Below are 15,019 nucleotides of genomic sequence, written 5' to 3' on the forward strand. Positions count from 1 at the left end.
CCGCTTGTACAGTAAGTGTTTGAAGAAGCCTTTGAATGATCTGCAGGTTTTTGGCATTGTTTCCTTGCTGCATTGAAACAGTGAAATTGCATTTGTTTGTATGTATTCCTGTATTTCTTCTGGGCTGTTTATGCTTGCAGACAGCTTTGGTGATGCATTGCTTTAAAGGAGAAGTAGTGTGACATGCTTGACTTTCTATAATAATACAGAAGATTACCACCAGAATGCCAAAAATTGCTTGTTGTTGTTACATTAGATTTTTAAGGTAAAATGTACTAGTGCACTAAGGAGTCAGCATTTTACAAGTGTTTGTCTTAAATCTTAATATCTGTTTAAGCTAATTATTGCCTTGGTTGCACATTGGCAGCACACTGATTTACATAAAAATTATAATAACAGTCACCAGTCACATTCCATTAGGGATTTACAACAGGTCCTCTGTCCAAGACAGAAACACTATCCAAATAAAGCAGTTGATGTTTTAATGGTACTTGTTTGTTGATGTGCCCATTAAAGCTTGGCGATAAAATAATAATAAAACCTGTCATTTTTTCATTTTACGTTTTGCTGTATCAGAACGATTTTTGTGTTGGTACAATGACTTGAAAAAAAGTAAAATGTATTATTCAGTAGAGGAGTTTATTTAATTAACACAGTGTGAGAAGACAATACAACAACTAGTTCATATTTTATGAACTCTGTTGAAATGTTCCCAGATGTTCTCTTATTCAGCACTTTCAGACTGCAAGAAAATCATAGGAAATACAATTACTCAACACATATCATCAACATTTAAGCTAGATATGTTATTTTGTATATGAAGAACCCTACTGAAATTAAGTAAAAAATCATCATATAGGCATATAAGATACCTTTCCAGCATCACGGCTCTTGACTCTCAACTTGTTGACCTGGGACTCAGCAATGTCAGCACGCTCCTGAGCTTCCTCCAGCTCATGCTGCACCTTTCTCAGTTTGGACATATGAGTATTGGCCTGCTCCTCCTGTAAAGGGGTCACATATATTTTAATTACACAAAAGGTTTACTCAAGTCATTATTGATTTGGGCTACCTTTCCATATTGAAGATCACAAAACATTTCACTTACAGCCTCCTCAGAGTGTCTCTTGTAAACCTTGACTTTGAGCTGCAGCTTGTCCACCAGATCCTGGAGTCTGATCACATTTTTCTTGTCCTCCTCGGTCTAAGCAAATAGCAAATGTGTTGTTTTCTGATGAAGCACAGAGACAGAAAAAAGGCAGCTTGTGATATGTTTTAGGTAAATTAGTAATTACCTGGTAGGTGAGCTCCTTCACTCTCCTCTCATATTTGCGGACTCCTTTAACAGCATCAGCTCCACGTCTCTGCTCATTTTCAACTTCAGCCTCCAGTTCACGCACCTGTGACAAAGTGAAGAAGAACATTGATGAGTGAGAAAGGTGAATCATCAAATCCATGTCATTGTGTACTGTGTATGATGCATACCCTGGACTCCAGTTTCTGGAGCTGCTTCTTGCCACCCTTCATGGCAAGACTCTCAGCTTCATCCAGACGGTGCTGCAAGTCCTTGACTGTGACCTCCAGGTTCTTCTTCATCCTCTCCAGGTGAGAGCTGGTGTCCTGCTCCTTCTTCAGCTCCTCAGCCATCATGGCAGCCTGGAGTAATAAATTGTCCCTAATTAAAGTTTGAAGTGAAAATGTTCCCACCTTTTATCGAACACATTAAGGACAACTACATTTAGCAGCTGTTTGGATGTAAACTCACATCAGTGATAGCCTTCTTAGCTTTCTCCTCAGCATTTCTTGCTTCCTGAATAGCATCATCTACCTCTCCCTGAACCTGGACAAGGTCAGTTTCCAGCTTCTTCTTGGTGTTCAGAAGACTGGTGTTCTGAATATTAAGAACAATCACAATTAATTTGATATTTATTTGTCAAGTAAAAGAAAGATTGATTAGTTTTTTATACATTTAAGATATTTTTAAATCACTAAAGACAAACCTGAGAGTGAAGCAATCCGACACGCTCACTAGCATCAACCAATTCCTGCTCAGCCACTTTGCGTCCTCTCTCTGTCTGCTCCAGAGCAGCTCTCAGCTCCTCAATCTCAGACACCATCAGACCATTTCTGCGCTCCACCATGGCGACCTGCTCCTTCATGTCCTCCTGTCCTCTGACAGCATCATCAAGGTGCAGTTGGGCATCCTAATAACAAATGAAAACAAAGCAGTAAACATTTTGTAATACTTTTTTTTTTTTTTTTTTTTTTAATTAAATAATTCTCAAAGCTTACCTTGAGTTGTCCCTGGACATTTCTCAGTTGTTTCTGGGCCTCAGCAGCCTGCCTGTTAGCATGGCTCAGCTGAATCTCCATCTCATTCAGGTCTCCCTCCATCTTCTTCTTGACTCTCAGGGCATCATTCCTGCTCCTGACTTCAGAATCAAGAGTGCTCTGCATGGAGTCTATCACCCTCTGGCTGTTCCTCTTGATCTGCTCAATCTCCTCGTCCTTCTCCGACAGCTTCCTGTCAATCTCTCCTTTGACCTGGTTGAGCTCAAGCTGAACACGGAGAATCTTTGCCTCCTCATGCTCCAGAGTGCCCTTAAAAATCCACACACATGCCAGAAGTTATCTTTTGATATGACAAAATACAGACTTACTAAGATTGTATTGGTCTTGTATGTGTGTAGTTTATGAAGTGTTAATCAAGATTTTACTTCAGCTTCCTCCAGAGCAGATTGGATTTCAGTCTTCTCAGTCTCCACAGTCTTCTTTGCTTTCTCCAGTTCATGAATAGTCTTTCCAGTCTCACCAATCTGTTCAGTCAGGTCTGAGATCTCCTCTTCAGGAAAGAAAAGCAAAAGAAAGGATTTGGAACTAGCATTTAGTCAGTACTGGAGTGGTACAGATTTAAGGTTATTGTATATATAGTATGTATATAGTATAAAAGTAATCATACGCTGCAGGTTCTTGTTCTCTCGCTTCACGGTCTCCAGGTGATCTAGAGACTCCTCATAGGAGTTCTTTATTTTGAACAGCTCAGTGCTGAGAGAGCGAGCCTCCTTTTGAGCTCCTTCCAGCTCTGCCTGGCCCTCCTCATACTTTTGTTTCCATTCTGCCAGGACCTAGAAATAGATAGTGAGTGCCAATGATTGATTACTGACATCAAATTATGTTTCACCTGAAATGAGTGCTGTCTTTATTTCCTGTTACCTTATCAAAGTTCCTCTGCTTCTTGTCCAGGTTGGCAGCCAGAGCATTAGCTCTCTCCACGTCAATCATGAGGTCCTCCACTTCACCCTGCAGCCTCTGCTTGGTCTTTTCCAAAGAGGCACACTTGGAGTTCACAGCCTCAATGGATTCCTCAGCATCCTGCAGGCGCTGGGCTAGCTTTTTCCTGAGAGGAAGAATATTTCAGTTAAAACCAAAACAGTTTGAATTAAAACTCATTTAGCGAATGTCCTAACAATGAAACGGTTGCCACGTACTTGGATTCCTCCAGTTCCTCAGTGCGCTGGATAGCATCAGTCTCATATTTGCTCCTCCACTGAGCCACTTCACTGTTGGCCTTGGACATTCCTCTCTGCAGCTCAGCCTTGGCTTCCTGCTCCTCTTCAAACTGCTCTCTGAGCAGATCACAGTCATGGCGAGCTGATTGAACAGCATGAGCCAGGGCATTCTTGGCCTGTTGGGCATGACATAACATTTTTAACTTACTGATAAGAGGCAAAAGACTTCAACCCAGCCACTGATGAAACATAATAACATGACGTGTAGGACAAGGGTACCTTCACTTCTTCCTCAAGTTGTCTCTTAAGCTCCTCTATTTGCTGAGTGAATGCCTGCTTGCCCCTGGTCAGCTGAGAAACAAGAGCTTCTTTCTCCTCAAGCTGGCGAGAATACTCACCTGAATATCAGTGTATAAGTATGATGTCTTATCAAATTGATCATTAATGGTTTTCATTAGTCATTTTAAATAGAAAGTACTTACCATTCTCTGTCTGAAGTCTTGCCTTCTGACCATTAATGTCATTTAGCTGGCGAACGTTCTCATCATTTTTGGCTTTGAGTTCACTCAGTTGGTCCTCAACAGTTCTGCACATCTTCTCCAAGTTACCCTAGAGATACAAAATGTAATATATGTTATGCATGTCTACAAGTTTAAAGCTACTGTCTTGTAATGGAAGACAAACCAACCACTTACCTTTGCTTTGGCAACAGCCTCCATGTTGCTGGAGAGGTCATCAATCTCCATCTTGTACTCACTCTTTTCCTTCTCCAGCTTCTGCTTGACACGCTGGAGGTTGTCGATCTGCTCTCCCAGCTCTGCCACGCTGTCGGCCTGCTTCTTGCGGAGAGCTGCTGCGGTAGCTTCATGCTGCAGGGTAGACTCCTCAAGGTCACGTCGCAGCTTCTGGAACTCAGCCTCACGCTTCTTGTTCATCTCAATCTGAGCTGCTGTTGCTCCACCAGCTTCCTCGAGCCTCTCACTGATCTCCTCAAGCTCCCTGGAGAGGTCAGCTCTCTGTTTCTCTACCTTCGCCCGAGCAGACCTCTCAGCCTCGATCTCCTCTTCCAGCTCCTCAATACGAGCCTGGAAATGATGATAGAACCACCAAGAAGTTTACAGACTGTAAAGTGTTATTTGGTGTTCATTGAGTTTAATATAAATACTGTGTTACCTGGAGTTCCTTGATCTTCTTCTGAAGCTGAGCACCAAGAGACTGTTCATCCTCAATCTTGCTGAGGAGCTGGCTGATCTCAAAGTCCTTCCTGGAAAAGGATAACAAAAACATAATCAGTGGTGTCGTTCTGATAACACCAACACAGATTTGACCATTGCTGTGTATTAACTAATATTGTGGGCTTACTTTTGGACAAAATTAATTTTACCTGAAAAGATTGTACTCAGATAAACATTAATAACTAAATGAATACATGAATGGCAATGTCAACCATGGTGAAAGTGAAACCATAAGTAGAGAGTAACCCAACTGGAATCCACAGCATGCTGTAACTGGGTACAATTACACCGCTGCTTTTTTGTTTTTGATAATTAAACACGGCAACAGCTGCGGCTGACAGGTGCATCTTGTTAAGCAGACATTAAGGTAACTCATAAGCCATGGTATCGAACCAATTCATTTTGGGACACAACCATTGCATTTTATTCATCAAGGTTAGACTTCCAAAGCCACTCGAATAAAATTGCCAAGGAATTGCAAAATATTGCAAAAGAACATACTTCTTGATTTTTTCCTCAGATTGCTGCTTGTCATTCTCCAGATCCATTACAGATTCCTGGGACAGTTTCAGATCTCCCTCAAGCTTCCTCTTGGCTCTCTCAAGGTCCATGCGGAGCTTCTTCTCTTGCTCCAATGAGCCCTCAAGCTAAGGAATACCAGATTAATCATGATGATTTGTCATCATGTCAATGCATATACAATGTAAATGTTTCAAGTCAAAACAGTTCTTTTCTTACATCGTCCACTTGCTGTTCCAGCTTGGTCTTAGCCTTGGTCAGAGTGTTGACTTTGTCTTCCTCTGCCTGGAGGTCATCCAGTGTTTGCTGATGGGCCTCTTGGAGGGCTTTCTTCTCCTTGGTCAACTTGGCAATGGACTCATCTTGAGATGCCATCTCTTCTGTCAGGTTTTTTACCTAAGTGTCAAGAGCAGAACCTGGAAATGTCACACAGCTACTTCACATTTAAAAAATAAATGAACAAATTAAATCTAAATGAATGGAACCTTGTTTTCTGTGGCATGTTTCTCCTTCTCCACTTTAGCCAAGGTGAGCTCCAAGTCATCAATGTCCTTCTTCAGCTCAGAGCATTCATCCTCCAACTTCCTCTTCTTGGCAGTCAGCTCAGCATTGATCTCCTCTTCATCCTCCAGTCTCTCAGTGGTCTCTTTGAGTTTTGCCTCAAGCTGGATCTTGCTCTTAATGAGCCCCTCACACCTTTCCTCTGCATCGGAGAGATTCTCAACTTCCTGAAATACAGGTGGAATAGACCATAAGATTCTAGATAGTTTTCTAGATTGTCTTAGCTAAGCTACAGTTTAGTATGCACATATAGCCATACAAACAGAAGATGAAATAAATATGTGGCCTCCATATAGTGTGCTCAGGTATGTTCTTTGATTTCACTTATTGTCTGTTCAGATAATGTGATACAGATGGAATAAAATCACATCGTCTAATGTTTCCAACTTACTGCAGTCACTTGAAGCTGCAGGTCATTCTTCTCCTGTATGAGGGAAACCATCTTCTCCTCCAGTTCCTTCTTCTTGGCCAGAGCAGTAGCCAAGTCTGTCTTCATCTTGTCATAGTTCTCTTTCATTTGCTGCAACTCCTTCTCAGTCTCAGCGCTCTTCAGAAGAGGCTTGACCTTGAAGTACAGATTCATCCATGGCCAGTTCTTCACATTCATGAATGAACGGATGTTGTACTGGATGCTGTAGATAGCTTCTCTAAAAGTCAAAAGAAATAAAATGTCATTGTTATTGTAATGGGATCTTGTCGAGTCTTGTAGTTGTGTATATTTCCTTGTAATCCTACCTCCTCTCCATCATTTTAACAAACTCCTTCCTCATGACATATCCTCTGGCAAGAGCCTGAGTCATGGTCACCAGAATAGCCAGTTTTTCATCTCTCATCTCCTCAAGGGCACCCAGAAGACCAGCTTTGAAGAACACCTATGTTGTCACGACAATGAAATAAGATTAAAGTTACTTGATACAAAGAATGTGTAACATAATCTATCGACACTATCCCAAGAAATGCACCTTTGTGTGGCCAAGCTTGTACTGAGTGTGGTCAATGTCAATGGAGCCAAGCAGCTTCTCTGAAGCTTTCTTGTTGTCAATGAACTGTCCCTCAGGGATGACACTGGCATTCAATACTTTGTATCTGCGAGAAATAATGTATCATTTGTGAGATGTTTTGTTTAATCTTTACCATCACGGTAGCGTGAAAATCATTTTGAAAAATACAGTCACCTCTGCTTGAAGTCACCATAGAGGATTCTGCTGGGGAAGCCCTTTCTGCAGATTCTGATACCCTCCAGCACACCATTACACCTCAGCTGGTGGATGACCAAATGGTTTTCCATGAGACCTGTACATACCCAGAAGTATTATTTCATAACCATGAACATGATGATATAAGTATCACCATGTTACAGAAATGCAGAAAGTTGGGTTGTGAACTTACCTGGGGTCTTTGATTCATTGGGAATCAAGCACCGAACAAAGTGAGGATGAGTGCTCCTTAGGTTGGTCATCAGCTTGCCCAAGTTCTCCTGTGGATCAGCATCATTACATAGTAGGTGAACATTTTTTCGATTGCAATTGAAGTGATTTTGAAATGTTTTGCAAAAAATATGAAAAATGTACTTTACATACCCTGAAAAGAGCAGACACTGTCTGGAAGGAACCACCCTTCTTCTTACCACCCTTCTTGCCGCCACCACCAGAAGCCTCTGTTTTCCAAAACAATGGATTTCATGAGTGAATACATAAAGCAGCAGACGTGTCTTTAGACATCTTTGTGTCTGTGTATCAATATATCTTCATGGAACACTAATCAACTTCTTCACAGTTTCATAACTCTGCACCACATATATTTACTTCCCAATATGTGGTTCGTATGTGGTTCATTATTTTGTAGCAATTCTGCTTGTTTTCTTACCCGCTTCTGCACCACGGGTAGCATAAAGAAGAGACAGCAGTTTGTTTGAAGCCTTCTGGTAGAGCTGAACAACTGAGTCATTCAGTGGGTCCTTGTTCTTGTCCAGCCAGCCAGTGATGTTGTAGTCCACTGTACCAGCATAGTGAACCAGGGAGAAGTGAGCCTCAGCCTTGCCCTTTCCAGGCTTTGGCTTCTCAAAGGCCTTAGTCTTGCCAAGATGCTGATCATGCAGCTTGTTCTTGAAAGTTGTGTCAGAGGCCTTGGGGAACATGCACTCCTCTTCAAGGATGGAGAAAATGCCCATTGGCTGGAGGGAAATTTGGTCATATTTGAAAGAATTGAAGAGTTAGTTAATACACATGGTTTCAGTTCTATGCGACAGATTGGTCTTACCTTCTCAATAAGCTCAATGCAGGCAGCCAAGTCCATGCCAAAGTCAATGAACTCCCACTCAATGCCTTCTTTCTTGTACTCCTCTTGCTCCAGGACAAACATGTGGTGGTTGAAGAACTGTTGCAGTTTCTCATTTGTGAAGTTGATGCAGAGCTGTTCCAAGCTGTTGAACTGTAATTACAGTAAGGTATTTCATTGTATGACCAAATTGTGTTGAACTTTAAAAGTGCACTGATATTATTCAGCTACTCACATCAAAGATCTCAAATCCAGCGATATCCAGCACACCAATGAAGAACTGTCTGGCCTGCTTTGTGTCCAACATCTCATTGATACGGATGACCATCCACAAGAACATTTTCTCATAGATAGACTTGCACAGAGCACTGACAGAATTGTTGACCTACGAGAATAGATTTTGTGTTATAATCTTTCTAATTTGTAAAAACTTGTAAAAATGCAAATATTTCACAGTTTTCTAAAGTACAAACTTTGTTTTCATTACCTGTTGGACAGTCTGACCTTTGGTGACCATCTCATTTCCAACTTTGACTCTTGGGTAGCACAGGGCTTTCAACATATCAGCTGAGTTCAGACCCAAGAGGTAAGCGATTTTATCAGCCACTGATTGAAAGAAACAGAGTGCTTACTAAATACCACGCTATTAACTACAGTATTAAACTTGTATGAAGGTGTATAAATGGTAATATTTTTTAAGTACCCTCAGTGCCATCAGGTTCAGCCTGCTCCTCACGCTGCTTCTGCTTGAATTTCATGTTGCCGTGATGCATCACAGCTCCAGTCAGCTTGTAGATGCCCAATTTCTCCTCACCGGTGAAGCCCAAGATATCAATGGCAGTCTGCATTCCAAATAAAACAAAATAATCAATACATATGATATTTTTCTTTGGTTAGATTATTATTATATTATCAAATACACAAATTGACTCTTTACATCTGTTGCAATGAACTCCTCAACGTCATCGATGCTCTTGACGGTGATTTCACCCTGACTGATCATTGGATAGTCGTAAGGGTTGGTGGTGATCAGTAGACACTCTGGAAGAACGGAGATAAAATCCATAAGATTTTCTGATGATATTGTTCTGACTTATTTCATTCCTGTTTCCACTGGTTTATTTACATACCCAGAAGCTCAGGCTGGTGGCCTGTCATCAGCTGATAGAAGATATGGTAGCTCCTCTCAGCAGACAACTGGAAGGTGACACGAGACTTCTCCAGCAGATCTAGGGATATATTCGAGAAAGAAAGAATGTAGATTAAACAATGGAGGACACTACATTTATAAACTACTAATACCTACAGACCCAAAAAGTAAATAATTCAAACTTGCATGTTTCAATGTCAGCTGAAGCTAGCTTTCCAGATGAACCAAAGTGGATCCTAATGAATTTACCCTAGATAGTAAGAGCCGTGTTAGCATGACATAATGTGACAAGTCAAAAAGTCTTATATATTCTCAAAAGTTTCCTGATATGATCACTTACAAAACGGGAGGAATTGTCATTCCTCACAGTCTTGGCGTTACCATAGGCCTCCAGCAGAGGGTTGGCTGCTACGATTTGGTCCTCAAGGGAACCCTGTAAGAGAAAATTGTAGTTACATGTGCTTGGTACATTCATGTAAACTTCCCTTGGACAAATTGTTTCTAATCACTCAATTAAATGTACCTTCATTTTGCCAGGGGTTGGCTCAGTCTTCTTGGCCCCAAGAGCTGCAATTGTTGCAAAGTACTGGATGACACGTTTGGTGTTGACAGTCTTTCCTGCACCAGATTCTCCACTGGGATATAAGAGACACATTGTCAAGTTCCAGCTGCATTATTATAAAGTTTCTGAAGGTTTAGAACACCAGTTTGTTTAATACTCACGTAATCAGGATAGACTGGTTCTCACGATCTAAAATACAACAAACATGCTTCACATGAATCTTGTTTTCAGTTGTTCCCTCAATAATCTTCTATTTCGGTGCATTTTGACTTCTCCTTCTTATTGTATTTTTGGACTTACCAGTGAGCATGAACTGATAGGCATTGTCAGAGATAGAGAAGATGTGGGGTGGAGCCTCAATCCTCTTCTTGCCTCTGTATGCCTCAACAACCTGAGCATCGTACACGGGAAGCCACTTGTATGGATTCACGACAACGCAGAACAACCCAGAGTAGGTCTGTAAATTGAAGCAAGTTCCTGATCAACAACCATGTCCACATTCAACATCTTCAGGTACTTCTTTCAGATTGTAGAGTAATGAAAGCACCATCAACAAATGTTTGTCTATTCTTGATCTGTATGTTAACTCAAGTTGAAACTCACATAGATCATCCATGAAGCATAACGCTCTTTGAGGTTATACAACACGCAAGGCTCATTGAGGTGGGTCATCATGACCATGTCCTCAATTTTGTCGAACTTTGGAGGGTTCCTGGCATGGATGTCATCCTCTTTAACTGTTAGAGTCTGAAAAACAAATTGAGTTACGTTCATTGAATAGTTTATCAAGGAACAAATCACTGACTAAATACGACATACTAGATAAATGTTCACAGAAACTACTCACTATTCTACATCGAAAGGGTTTTTTAAATTATGTTTTAAGAACATGAAAGTAATGAATCTCACCTTTCCACTATCAGTCTCCACGGTGGCTTTGCCACCCTCTTTCTTCACCAGTTTACCCTTGAGATACATCTCATCGACATCAACCACAAAGTAGGCGGTTTTGGCATCAAAAGGAGTGGCTTGTGCCTCAATCCTCTCTTTCTCTGGCTTCCGGAGGTAAATAGCCGCCGGGCCATACTGCTCCATCTCTGCGTCCGTGCTCATGATGGCACTTTAGTCGAGACTGAAATGTCCAGAATAGAGTTACCAGATCAACTTGACATAGCCATTCCTTACTGTCAATGATAGCCATGAAAAAAAAAACATGATTAGTGTGACATTTTTACCTCAGCTCGTTCTAAAATGTAAAGATGGCTGTAGTCTCTTTTGGAGTCTCAAGATGCTGTTAAAAGATAATTCATCATAAATGTGATTCAGTTTCACTTTGTTTGTGTTATTGTTTTCATTTTAGTTACTGAAACTTTAATGTGACAATGTGTTCAAACTAATCCAAACAATTTAAACTTCCATTACTTCAACTGACTCACACAACCAGAGATATAGCATGGAGCTCTTACTTAATAACAACTTGTATGAATCATAACTTAGCATATATTTATAGATAGACCGACAGTACATCAAGAAACTACTTTACAATGAAATTGTAAAATAGCTTTGGAACAATTTCCACACACACACAATAAGTTATTTATTCTAAAGACATTGTAGACAATGTAATAAGTTGTAAGCAAAACAAACATTAACTTCATCTAATGAGAGGACAGGAAAGAGTTATACACTTACCTGTGATGGGGTCCTATCAGTCCATGCAGAAGTTCAGAGCTGCTTCTTTTATAGAGAGTGGGAGTGCCTGGTCAGCAGCAGACACTCACCCAGTTTGGTTATGTTCAACGTCCTGCTGATTATGTTTTTGGCAGGGTGATGCTCTGTCACTAGAATAAAAAAAGAAATACGGGATGAATTATGATATTATATAAAATGATTCGATTTTATGTGAAACGTGGATGTGACCATGAATTTAAAAGTGTATTAATGCACCATGAAGCTAAACTACACTGAGTAACTCTTTAAAATGTGTGGAAATTAAACTGCCATACTCCAAAGTGTGGAAGTGAAATTGCCACCACAGAATTATCTCTGCTCGGAAAACATAAACTGCAGAACAGAAGAAACAGCTGGTGCAATACGCTGTCCAAGACGTGTTTCTAAAAACATTTATTAAAACCATTTCATTATTAAGAGAAAAATAAGCAGTTGTTTATGTGTGCATTGCTGCCTTAGACTATTTTGAACCATTACAAGCTTCCTACTTCAAAATATGATCCACCACTGTCTCCAAGTGTATACACAGAAGTGATGGGAAGCTTCTACCCCTCATTAAATAGAATATGACTCTAATAACTATAATTATATAGTTATAATAACAAGACATAAAGGTTCCAACATGCTCTGAACATGAATGCATTTTTTAAAAAATTGGGCAGCTTAGAGGGTTGCTTGCTGGAAAGTCTCCCAAATTCTATTAGTATTCAGTTACGGGACATTTGAATGTTTCTCATTCTCATGTCTCTCTGAAATGAAACAAAGTTCACCCTTGAAATGACACTGACATCAGAGTCACCAACACATATTCATTAAACTGTAATTTACATGCCAAATATAAACTTAGAGACTGCACTAATGCTGAGAAAAACCTCATCATTAGTGCAGCTCAAACTCAGGATTCTTAGTGGAACAGTTTTTGAAAGTTTTAAATAAATGTAAGTATTGAATCAAATTAAGGTTTTTATTGGGTCATGTCACATGTCTGGAGCTTACCCCAGGCAAGGAAATGTTTGTGGCCTAAAGTTACAGGACATTGGCACATCTCATATTCCTTTAATAAAACTGAAGGAAGATGAGATATATCTAAGTTCAATGTCCCATTATATTACTCCGTATATGGATGTGAAAATGGTTGCCAACCTGTCGGAGACCAGGACCAAAATAATCTCTACACAAGGCAGAATGAACTTTATCCAGTTGCTTCATTTGATAGGAGGTAACATCTGTTAAAGAAGCTTGATTTAAGGCTTCTGCAAAATCGAGTTTTGATTTCAAACCAGAGAAAACATACATGCCAATTAGAAAAACTTAACACATTTCAGAAAGTGGGCTACCAGTTTTATTCACTTTGTTGACTACCTATAAATGGACTCTTTGGAGATTTGGGCAGATGGTGTGAGGACTTAAAGTATTAAATTATTTTCTGCCTCTCCTTACAGCATCTCTGTCATTTATTGGACGTGCTACATTGTGCTGGAAGTACTAGTGCATCACTGTGTGGGTGTTTGTGTGTATGCACTTGTACAGCTAGCTGTCTGAGAACCAGTTTTTTGCTCTACTGGAGTGAGCATATTTGTGAAAAGTGAGGATATTTTAGCCAGTTCTTATTTCTTTATTAGGCTGTTTGAGGAGTAAGACTTGGTCTTAGGGTAAAGGTTAAGATTACGTTAGGGTTATGGTTATGGGGAAGGGTTAGGGTTACGGTTAGGGTTAATCACTTTGTGATACAGAGAGAGAAAACAGAGAGACACGAGACAGAGTTGCGAGGTTGTGCCTTTTTATCAGGACAACCATTGCACAGGTTTCATTTTTGGCTTGAAATTACTAGTGTCCTGAATGCCTGGATAACATTTAAATATCATTTGATTGAAAATTAATTACCATTATCAGGAAAGAGTCATCTATTCCATTCCTTTGATCCTTGTGACTGGTGGTGCTGGTTTATTTCTGCTAATGCGAATAACCATCAAGTATACAAGAGTGGCTTCTTCCTAAAGTGAGTGATATTAAAGTAAGCCACATAGAAATGCCCAGGGATAGAACCTGAAGTGTCATCAAATTAATCTTGAGTGGAGTTCTGCTTCTGCTCCAAGATTCCAAGTCAAGCTTTGATTTCTTTCATGCGTGGAGTCACAGTGCAAAGACTTTCATAACTTGGCAACCCACTGTTTGCTCCTCATGAGATCCAAAATAGATCTTTGCATGATGTCAGGCAGGCCTGAGTCTTTTTTTTTACATCATTTGATCTTCTAAATGCACAGTCCTCTCCAAAAGTACTGTTTTTGTTGTTCACTGAAGACATTTGGGGTTAAGATCAAAAGATGAGTATGAGACAAGAGTTGCGAATGTCAGCCTTTATTTCCTGGTATTTACATTGTGATGTGTTCAACAACTCAGTACATCATGGCCATGTCCTCAATCTTGTCAAACTTTGGAGGATTCATGGCATGGATATCACCTTTTTTTAATGTTACAGTCTAAACAAATAAAACAGTTCAGTTTTACTGTGACAGTATTTTACACATTAGTTTAATAGCAATATTAAGGTAAATGGCTGCCGGGCCATACTGCTCCATCTCTGCGTCTGTGCTCATGATGGAACTTTATGTAGGACTGAAAATGAGGAGATGCAGCTTGAAATTACTCTGAACACATTTGGCCATATTGGTGAATGATGAATGGTGATATATTGTGGAAGTTGTGTTATTGCAGACCCGCCTTACCTCAGCTAACACAGATCAATTGTTACCTAAAGATGTTTATAAAGAAGGATTGAGATGATAACTGTCATCTCAGTTATATTAATGTGCACAAGATGAGGAAGATTTTTGGAATTTTCAAAGTATTTCCACTGAATAAAAAGTAAAATACCAATTAAACAGTAAAATTATTTCTGGTAATTAATTTGTTGCAAAAACAAATAACATCACTCGTCAGTCATATTGTGTCTTAAAGAAAGCAGCACATTAAAACAAAGATAGCAACTTAATTGCATTGAGTTTGTGTAACACAGATAGCACTAACCTGTATGAGATGCCAGTCAGTTCTCAGAGGAGTCTGAAGCTGCTGCTTTTATAGTGTCTGGAACTGCTTGGTCAGCTGCAGTCTGCCTCTTAATTTGGTCAATCAAGCATCTCTGCCATGTTAAGACCCATCTTGTGACTTTATGTTGAGGATATAACATTGCTAACTAATGAAAAAGTAGCAGAGAGCCATTTACAAGATCAGTAAGCCGGGATCAGCATTTTGCAAAGCTATAGAACTAAAAATAAAAATTAAAATATTAGCAAATTCAAATCGCTTCAAACTGTACTATTGCATGGGGCATTGTACATTTTACATATCACTGGTTTTGTAGAATTTCAAGTAGACTGGGATAACAAACATTTAAAAAAGACATTATTAAATAATCTGTTCATATGACATCACTCTTTGATTTTGTAGAATCTGACCTGAGAAAGATTTACTTAAA

At 39.8% G+C, this 15,019-nt stretch overlaps 1 protein-coding gene across 1 annotated transcript; it reads right to left on the reverse strand.

Moving 5' to 3' along the window:
- Nucleotides 1-620: 620 nt before the first annotated feature.
- LOC125017878 (myosin heavy chain, fast skeletal muscle-like) lies at nucleotides 621-11,530 on the reverse strand. Its single transcript, XM_047601405.1, has 41 exons — nucleotides 11,506-11,530; nucleotides 11,049-11,104; nucleotides 10,723-10,945; nucleotides 10,417-10,560; nucleotides 10,114-10,270; nucleotides 9,975-10,002; nucleotides 9,775-9,886; nucleotides 9,592-9,684; nucleotides 9,438-9,501; nucleotides 9,232-9,330; nucleotides 9,039-9,142; nucleotides 8,805-8,943; nucleotides 8,589-8,707; nucleotides 8,337-8,486; nucleotides 8,084-8,254; nucleotides 7,691-7,997; nucleotides 7,405-7,481; nucleotides 7,214-7,301; nucleotides 7,000-7,117; nucleotides 6,787-6,910; nucleotides 6,560-6,696; nucleotides 6,216-6,471; nucleotides 5,749-5,991; nucleotides 5,483-5,659; nucleotides 5,246-5,391; nucleotides 4,683-4,773; nucleotides 4,205-4,594; nucleotides 3,992-4,118; nucleotides 3,789-3,907; nucleotides 3,489-3,685; nucleotides 3,214-3,397; nucleotides 2,960-3,125; nucleotides 2,718-2,842; nucleotides 2,293-2,601; nucleotides 2,001-2,204; nucleotides 1,766-1,891; nucleotides 1,486-1,656; nucleotides 1,296-1,400; nucleotides 1,109-1,204; nucleotides 873-1,004; nucleotides 621-742 (listed from the first exon to the last, which is right to left on the reverse strand). The coding sequence occupies exons 3-41, from the start codon at nucleotides 10,924-10,926 to the stop codon at nucleotides 725-727; spliced, it is 5,817 nt and encodes a 1,938-aa protein (XP_047457361.1). The 5' UTR covers nucleotides 10,927-10,945; nucleotides 11,049-11,104; nucleotides 11,506-11,530; the 3' UTR covers nucleotides 621-724.
- Nucleotides 11,531-15,019: the final 3,489 nt, after the last annotated feature.

This window comes from Mugil cephalus, chromosome 12, assembly GCF_022458985.1.
Source record: "Mugil cephalus isolate CIBA_MC_2020 chromosome 12, CIBA_Mcephalus_1.1, whole genome shotgun sequence".
In the NCBI taxonomy this organism is placed as follows: Eukaryota; Metazoa; Chordata; class Actinopteri; order Mugiliformes; family Mugilidae; genus Mugil; species Mugil cephalus.

What these genes read in the sequence shown, in the direction of transcription:
- LOC125017878 (XM_047601405.1), bottom strand. Translation starts at nt 10,926, where the DNA reads ATGAGCACGGACGCAGAGATGGAGCAGTATGGCCCGGCGGCTATTTAC. An exon ending in TGGAGACTGATAGTGGAAAG is followed by an intron (nt 10,561 to 10,722) that starts GTGAGATTCATT and finishes TTTGTTTTTCAG; the next exon opens with ACTCTAACAGTTAAAGAGGA. An exon ending in AGGCTGTTGCCAAAGCAAAG is followed by an intron (nt 4,119 to 4,204) that starts GTAAGTGGTTGG and finishes TTGTATCTCTAG; the next exon opens with GGTAACTTGGAGAAGATGTG.